Genomic DNA, 9,784 nt, shown 5'->3' with positions numbered 1-9,784 from the left:
CATCAGTGCTACATGAGACTGAGAGCCACTTTGTCTCCTTCCAGAAAGTCAACGACCACGAGGCTCGAGTGTCACGTCTAGTGTGAGTGACCATGCAAACAAGCATGCAAAGTGAGTGGGTGGAGGAAATCAATATTATGTGACAAACATCGCATACATATCTATCATTCACAAACGCCCACATAAAAGCACTCCTAGACACATTTATAAACCAGTTAATGGGGAAAAAGATGAACTTGAAAATGATGGAGGACCCCAGTTAGACCTGGTATTAAAATGCAAATTGTTTATTTAACATCTTAACATAAAACATTTAACATAGGCTGTTTATCTTTGGGCAGGATTGAACACATCTCCTCTTAGCCTACTCATTTTGACCAGCACCACACCTACTATCATTCATACAAACACCTACATAAAAACACTGAACACTCCTAGACACATTTAGAAACCAGTTAATGGGGGGGGGGAAATTTACTTGAAAATGATCAAGGACCCCATTTTACACCTGGTATTAAAATGCAATTTATTTATTTAACATCTTAACATATAACATTTAACATAGGCTATTTATCTTTGGGCAGGATTGAACAAATCTCCTCTTAGCCTATTCATTTTGACCAGAGTAACACCCCCCCCCCACACCATGTAGTGCATGAATCAGGCAGTGGCAGGGAGTTGTGTGTGTGCGGTCTATACTGTATGCAGGCTTTTCCTACCACTATTCACCTTATGCAGACCCCCCCAATTGACCCTAGTTTGACTCACATTCGAGTCAGACTAGGTTTATGAGTCACAGGAAGTGTAAACACAATCAGAACTTCCGATTGTGTTTACACTTCCTGTTAGTCTCCCAAGCCAGACTGTCTCTTCTATATAAGGTGAACAAGGCTTAGGTGCAGCACCCAAGACATTTTGGGCACCACCTGTCAAATCAATGTTGGTACCCAGTACTTTAGTTGGTACCCAGTGGACTACTTTAGTTGGTACCCAGTGGATTACTTTAGCATTTGTCTTTCAGCTTTTTGGGTGTTGTTTATTATCTGCTCTGGCTTTTCCAAATGCATACCTGTCAAACCTCCTGATTTTCACGGGAGTTTCCCTATTTTTATCCCTTTCTCCTGGGGTGCTCCATATTGGTAATATCTCCCATTAATCTCCCAATTTCAATCAAATGGCTGTAGCAGGATCACTTTTAAAGCTGATGTCATATAAAACTAGAAGACCTAACACATCTATTGGTACCAACCATGCCATGCTGGTTTATCTGGAAAGGGGGTAAATAACGCTCCAAAGCTAGGCTACATTCTGGCAATGGAAAATCTGGCATGGCCGTTTTCAAAGGGGTCCCTTGACCTATCTGATATCTGAATGAAAAAGGGTTTGATGGATACCCTAGACTCTAGGGCCTAGAGTCTCCCCTTTACAGGTAGGGTAGCATGAGCATTTTTCGACAAGGCAGCATAAATCCACAGAAAAATGGAACAAAAGTGGTCCATTTGCCGATATACCAGAAAATGCAAAGGCAAGATCAGATTGTTGAACATCTCCGGATACACATCACATTTTAAAACCAGGTGTAAATGGGCTGAAGGTTTGCATCCCTTGCTCATTTGCGCCCACCTTCGCTCTGTCCCGTCTTTTCTATCGATTACGACTGGCCTTTGAGTTGGGGCAAGGTGGCTGTCTGAGATAAACCTCAGACTTCCTGTACTCTCAGTGAGCTGAGGTCCAGGAGAGACATGTCAAATTGTGTGTTCCCAGGGGATTAGGCCTAGTTATTGTGTGTTCCCAGGGGATTAGGCCTAGTTATTGTGTGTTCCCAGGGGATTAGGGCTATTCACATCCTTAGAGGCCCTTATTAGCAGTGTCCAGGAGGACAGCAGTGGATTTACACGGGCACAGTGACAGGAGAAAAGGAATCACCTGCTAAATGTTCCAGGTGATAATTCTACTTTACAATGATAATTAGGGATGTCGAAAATCATAATTTTTCTTGACCGACAACCGACACTCATTAGCCGACAACTGTCGGTTAACCGAGAAGATTAAAATGCGCTATTTTACTGTCTGTGCCCCATTAAACCTTAGGCCTACCAAATGCTTGATTTTTTTTCAGTAGAAAGCGTTTATTTTTACATCTACAAGCAGAAAAAAACACATTAACAAAACGAGAAGACAAGTTAAATCCTCCAGCCATCTAAACAAAAACATTCCTCGGATAGGCTATGAGGAGCTGCACGCATTTGCAGAAGGGGGAAATACGGAGGGAAAAAACCCATACTCACGCTCACAATTCTTAAATGAATTATCTTACTGCATGTGTCGTAAATAGTCTAATAAAACCAGCAGAAACTAATTTTAAAAGCTCAGAACGAAACGTGTCGCTAATTGAACGAATTTCCACTTTGAATAGCACATCAAGACACCGCCCCAAGCCTTCACGCTGCAGGGCGCACTGACGAAGCGCTTATTGCTCTCTCCTTCTGACATTCTCACTAATTCAACAGTGGTTTACCTGCTTTTGAGATGTGCAAAAAAATAGTTTGCTTCCCTCTCCACGCTTCTCCCTCTCTCTCTTTATCTGCGACGAGGGCTGTATGCTCTCTGTGTGTCCGGCTGCACGACATGACGACGAGTGCAGCAAGTCCGCACGCTGACAGCTGTCAGCATTGCGGGACTCGCGAGGATGAACAAATGAGGCAGGCTGTCCAAACTTTTTACCGATCTAATATGAGATGCAGAGAAATAATTATATATTAATAGCCGATGTGTTTAGAAGAGCATTCTCACTCTTGCTGTAATCGTTGTGGGATTATTACACCTGAGAGACAGACAGACCCGGAGAGAACTCAATTTACGGTAAAAGTGTGGATTCCTCAGTGAATCGATGTGGAAGACGCAGCTTGTTTTGAAACGCGTCATTGAAAGTAACCTCATGGTCTCATGACAGCGCGGCTGGAACACAGAAGGAGCATGACTGACTGGCTCGCTGTAGTCTGACTCTGCACAGGGCAGGGCGTCTTCTCCCCGTCTGGTCAAAGCAGAGGGGAGGCGGGGGTGTGGCGCATGTGTGGAGCTGAGTTTATCACAGAGCACATCTCGCACGCGGGGGGAGAGGCGGACAGTGCACACTGCTTTTCCATTCATCTCTAAATGAATGTTGTTCTGGCAGTGGCAGGAGCTTTTAATTCCTATATAATGCTGCTACAGTAACTACTTAGGCTAGTTAACATTGTTGCTTACCGCGAAGGAGGGAAAAAAAACACCATATTGGCAACACGTTGTATGCCAATTAAATATGCAAATTAACCGTTTGACCGACATGCTTAACCGACCAATGACGTTGTCGGCGGTTAACCGGTTAACGGTTAACCGTCGACATCCCTAAGATAATCTTCCAATCGTAATTAATCTCTTATTGGCTTGCATGGACTAGTAATTGCTGTAATTATTTTAACTGCCAATCATTGGTCAGGACAGATGGTTAAAACAAGCTGTCTGTCACCTAAATATTTGGTTGAAATCACCATTATTTTCAGGATGCTACCTTCTCCTTTTTCTGTTGTAAAACTCTAATATAGTCACACCTATTCACATGTACAAATACACACACATGTACACACGAGACAGCGATAAAGCAAGCGGCTCATTACTGTAACAGCTGGGTTCTTGTCATCAGAAACCTGTTATTTTATGCTTTCGACAAACTCCTTATTTCCTTACCGGCTGGATGGGTTGGTGACTGAATGGATGATGCTAATCAGATTACCCCACGGAACACCAAAGTGCTCCTCTGGTTATTAGGGACAGGCCTGACAAGAGCGAGTGGGAGTTGGGAAAAAACGAGGAGGCAGTTGTGTGCCATGGAGGTAGCTGTCATGGGTGCTACTGTTTTAATCCAGTATAGGAGGAGAGTAGAGGGTGGGAGGATGGAATGGAACAAAGGTGGTCATTTTAACCAGAATTGCTGCAAATATTGGAATATGATGTTTAATAGGGATGATATGTGATGTGAGTGAGTGAGTGAGTGAGTGAGTGAGTGAGTGAGTGAGTTCATTTACCCAAACTGGGGTACACGGCGGTACTACAGAGTGTACTTGAGAGAAAGGGGAAAATGGAACAATGTAAGAATAAATCACGAGAATAAATAAACCTTCAAATAAACCTGCTCCGGAGGCACTAATTGCAACTCTTTCATTTCTTATTTTGTAACGTTATATTCTTCAAAAGGTGGCTTTTCATTCATTGCATTGCATCATAATGCTACTGTATAGTTGCGTCGGGTCAGAAAGCAGGGAAAGGGGTTACTGAAGCCAGAAAAGTTTGAGACCCACTGTTGTAGGGTGACCATATATATCCCATCAAACCAAAGACTATGTTTGTGTGGGACAATGTGGGACATGTTATTATCAATGCTGAGCGGCAGTCCGAAATTGTAATAATATCTAACTTAAAACATAAACATTTATATATCCAAAAAAGAAAAGTGATACATTTAGATCAATGGACTTTACTAAGAATTAAAAGTGTTCATATACTTTCACTCAGTGGTTTTCCTGCTCATAAGCCTACTTTAACCCATTGACACCTGATGCAGCATTTGTGTGTGTATCCCTTTAAGACCGCGAACCGCGTGACGCAGTTCGCGGTCTTAAAGGGATACACACACAAATGAGGGATATACACGCAAATGCTGCATCAGGTATCAATGGGTTAAGTGACCCTGCCTATATTTTCTCCATCAACAGATATGAACACATGGCATGATTGCGCTTTCCAAACACCATAATATTAAAGTTGCTCAGGCTTTTCTAGTAGAACCATATACTTAAACCAAAGCAGCAGGCATGACTCACGTCAAGTCTTTGAATTCATCCTCCATAACCACCAGAAATACAATTACATGATGTGGGCCTGAATCAAAGTGGACGGGCCACATAATTCATTCCATAAATAATGCTCAGTGAGTGTGTATATTTAGATGCAAACACATGCAACTATCAAACCCCACCCGACACAGCTGCCACACACACACACACACACACACACACACACACACACACACACACACACACACACACACACACACACACACACACACACACACACACACACACGCCAGATGGAGACGCGGCAGTTAAAGTACGATCAGCATTCCCAATAACAAACAAAAAAGCTTAGCTTTTCAGTCATACCCAATTTATGCAATTCCAGACTGTTTAGGGCCCCCGGAATGCAGAAGTATTCAAATAGAAGAGGTGAAAATAAGACTCTCATTCGCAATCGATAGATTTTGTAATGATATAAAGCTGGTTGAAAATCAGCAAAGTGGGCCCTTTAACGACATGTTGCCCTGAAAGAGAAACTCTAGCAACGCAATTAAGCCACACTGTCACAAGCGTTGCTTAAAGGGACAGCTCACCCTAAAATCCACCAAAAAAATAAATTTGAAAAACCACATGAAACTAGCAGCAGCTAGAGCAGCAGCGAGCTATCGTGTGTAGTTCGATCAAAAGAAAATAGTTCCTCTATGAAACTGCTCATAACAAGGTCTGTGGATTATCTTGAGTAACGGGGTCATGATTTCGGAAAAGAGACATTGCCGTCCGTTTAGTTTTTCAATTGTATTTTTTTGGCGCTTTGAGCACCAGAAGCCGAGTGCCATCCAGTTCCATTGTATTGGAGAGAAGGCAGAAATCTCTATGGCTGATATCTCCAAAACCCAGAGAACTAACACAAAACAATCTAGATGGATAAATCGCACTACAGGTGAGAGGAAGAATAATGTATTTTGGATTTTAGGGTGAGCTGTCCCTTTAAGCAATTCCTTACTCTCACTTTCTGTTTGCTTCCTCTATGTGGCTCTGATCCTCTTTTTCAAAGCAAGGGAAAGTGGAAGGATTAATTGAGGGTCAACTTTTAAAAATAAATCCGCCTGAAGTCTGGATGTGGAAGCTAGAGGAGTTCATTGAGATGAAATATTTTCTGGTGTTACAGCACTCAAGCAAAACACACATTCTTTATGCACAGACACACACACCTGCAAGTGCACATGGAACACACACACACACACACACACACACACACACACACACACACACACACACACACACACACACACACACACACACACACACACACACACACACACACACACACACACACACACACACACACGTATCCATAAAATGCCGACACCAATATGCATTTTGCATCCCATGCTCAAACGTAAAGCTAATGAAATCCCTAGAGCCTCTCTATTGGTTGAGCAGAACACACATTTAATCATTTCTGCTGTCTACTACTGTACATAAAGCAGGAGGAAATTAAATACTGTAAATACATACATTATATTTCTCTATGCATAATCATCTGTATCCGTCCCATTCGTTCCTCTCGTTCCTCTCTAACCAACATGGGAGATTTGATATACTCGTGCATTTATACAACCACTGCTGATGCAATGAATTCCTCACACATAAACAACAAAGCAAGCCAATTATCCATAGTGGATATGTGTCTGGCTGTGCTTGTCCTTTTGGACCCTGTGAGGGTCTGTGGTTGAGGAAGTGCTTCTGAAGTTCTTCTGCGCTAATACTGTAGCTGAACCAAATAGCTCACTGTTTATCTCATGAAAAAGAGATTCAATGGCACTTCATGGATTTAGGGAGTAAAAGGCACGCTGGTGAACCTGGTGTAGGTGGCAGTTTGAGGGTGCGTTTCAGCTGGTCATCACAGATATCAATAAGTTGGGAATCCAACTGTGGACTGCGACGTTTTAAATATTCTGACACTCCAGCTTCAAAAAGCAGGAAGTCTAAAGTTTTCTTATGAAATCATGGGGCCGGCAAGTGACTAATTAAAGAGGCATCGTTGCTCTGTGATGACAGTAAGAGGTGTGTGTGTGTGTGTGTGTGTGTGTGTGTGTGTGTGTGTGTGTGTGTGTGTGTGTGTGTGTGTGTGTGTGTGTGTGTGTGTGCAACGCATGTGTGTCTGAAGGGAATGGGAGGGAAAGGGAAAGGCGTTGTAACAAAACAAATGATAAGAATGCTTATTTTCACGGAAGAGAATGGCAGAGGGAATTATGATGATGATATAATGCTGCTTACACATTCAGTGGTTGCCAGGCCGGCCACTGCGCCTTCATTTTGATGACTGTCAGGACATCATCACCCTGGGGGGGATGGAGAGAAATAAAACTCAATCTCAGTCGCCTAAGGGAATGAAACACAATTTAACCATCAATCTCACAGGTGAAAGAAGAAAGGATCAGACTTCCATTCCCTCCCGACCACCATGACACATCAATGGCGGGGAGGCGGAGTGTTATTCAAGATTGAGTACCAGCGTCACCACTTCATATAAAAATCGGACTAAATATGTCATCAGTAGCTCGGTCACTCGGGGGCAGAATGTGTCACTGCCTTTTGTGGGCACTGGCCTCAGATCAGATGAACAGTCCATATGCACAGGTGAAACCAGCCTGCACTGGCCTCAGATCAGATGAACAGTCCATACAGTATGCACAGGTGAAACCAGCCTGCACTGGCCTCAGATCAGATGAACAGTCCATATGCACAGATGAAACCAGCCTGCACTGGCCTCAGATCAGATGAACAGTCCATATGCACAGGTGAAACCAGCCTGCACTGGCCTCAGATCAGATGAACAGTCCATACAGTATGCACAGGTGAAACCAGCTCATCTCTGGAAATGTTGTGAAATGAGCACTATCTAATCATAACTGTTTTGACTAGGGATGTCCTGAGACGATGTCAATGAATGATTGAAATTGGACCAAGATGTATTTTGATTGTTCGATCGATCCGTATATTGTTACATGACGCCTGATCAAAACCTAATACATTTACTTGTAAATTTCTATCCCGCTTTATTCAGATATCTTATAGCATTAATGACATTTATAGAAAAAGTAGGCAATAGCACACTACAAGGAACAACAAGTGCATGATTTCTAAACATGCGTACAGCTTCGAGAAAAGTGAACCAACCTTCCTGTCTGGATGAAACAAAATACATATTTTTGTGCATGCTTTGTTAATGTTAGTAAATCAAAGAGGAACTTTTGGAGAAATGTGGCATGACCAGAATGTCAATAAAGCATTTAAAACAAACAGCATTAATTAATGGCTTAGAAAAAAAAAATATATATATATATATATATACGGTATATTCATGTTATGTATTACAGTAGTTCAACATTAGTTCATGCATTAACTAAACAAGACAACAATATTGTGTGCTCCTGCTATCTGAATACACAGAGCTGTGCATGGTAAGCGGAAACAAGTAAATACAGTAAAAGGGACATCATGGACATCTCATCTGTAAAGTAATCACACACACACACACACACACACACACACACACACACACACACACACACACACACACACACACACACACACACACACACACACACACACACACACACACACACACACACACACACACACACACACACACACACACACACACACACACACAGACCTATTTGAGACTACTTTTTTCCTCTTTGAAATTGCCTTTGTTGCTTTTATTGTCCCATACTGTATAACAGCCAGCTGCCCCTAATAACCACCAAGAGGATATTTACTCTTCACCACAATTCATATAGCAATCGTTCCCTACAGTCAGAGCTTAGAGGATACAAAGTAGCAATTGAAAGCACATACAGGCCTATTATATGTGCCCAGACTTTTTCATTAGGGATACAATTTATTACATAGTGAGCCAAAGTCAGGCCCACATCACATCTGGTTTAGGCACACGCACCAGAGCCATTCATCCGCCCTGCTTTTCCCCATCTAATTTACATTACGTAAAGAGAAACATGGAAAATGGTTCAAAAGATGCTGAAGGATCTGTTTGTGAAGAAGGAGCTGTGTCTTCAGAGGTTTGTGTGAACAATAATAATGTCTAATGACACTACTAGACCACTGCAGGCCCACAGTGAATCATTATTGCATTACTTTACAAGCAGTCAGGGAGCAAGGCAAGCTCTCCTGACCGCAGGAGGGGACCCTAAGTGGCCGAACACACCATACGCCAAAGCCATGCCGAACTGAAGCTTGAAGCAGACTCAAGCTGATCTGATGCCAAACAGGTCAGAAACAGTCTCTTTTCCTCAGCGGCTGGCTCGGAGCTGCGGCCCCTCCCACCCCTCTCAAATTGCATTGACTGCCTGCCTTAGCTGCTCGGGATCAGCGCGCGGCACGCTTGGAAAATACAACAGAAGCTGAAACTATCGGATCAACGTGGCTTCAGCGTGGCGTGGCGTGCGGCCGGTGTGAACGGACTCGCCTGTTCACAAGGACGCTGAATTGAAATTGCGTGGCTTTGGCGTATGGTGTGAACGTGCACTAACACACATGCAGGCGCGTGCACACAGTACACACACACACACACACGCGCGCACGCGCGCACGCACGCACGCACGCACGCGCACACACACACACACACACACACACACACACACACACACACACACACACACACACAATAAGATGAGAAATACAAAAGCCTGCTTCAAAAGAAGTGAAGTACATAATTGGGTAAAGGGCAGTTAATCTCTTTTGAAAATGTCGCCCACAGGTAGTGCATGTGTGTGTGTGTGTGTGTGTGTGTGTGTGTGTGTGTGTGTGTGTGTGTGTGTCAGGTAGTGCAGGCTCAGCCTGTAACCGGAGAATGTATTCCTCCATCTCCTTCAGAGACCATCAAAAGACGACACAATGGTCCTCTGAGGACGATGCTGAACACA

At 43.2% G+C, this 9,784-nt stretch overlaps 1 protein-coding gene across 1 annotated transcript in view; it reads right to left on the bottom strand.

The window, feature by feature from the left end:
- Positions 1–9,784, bottom strand: part of spon1a (spondin 1a) — a gene marked incomplete at both ends in the record, with an annotated part of 82,857 nt that overhangs the window by 12,918 nt on the left and 60,155 nt on the right. The window contains one exon of the mRNA XM_083650635.1: positions 7,113–7,177. Within this exon, the coding sequence (XP_083506761.1) occupies positions 7,113–7,177 (65 nt within the window). The remainder of the gene's footprint in view (positions 1–7,112; positions 7,178–9,784) is intronic.

This window comes from Poromitra crassiceps, assembly GCF_964638095.1.
Source record: "Poromitra crassiceps genome assembly, chromosome: 14".
Classification (NCBI taxonomy): domain Eukaryota; kingdom Metazoa; phylum Chordata; class Actinopteri; order Beryciformes; family Melamphaidae; genus Poromitra; species Poromitra crassiceps.
This window is presented reverse-complemented; position numbering and strand designations above follow the sequence as displayed.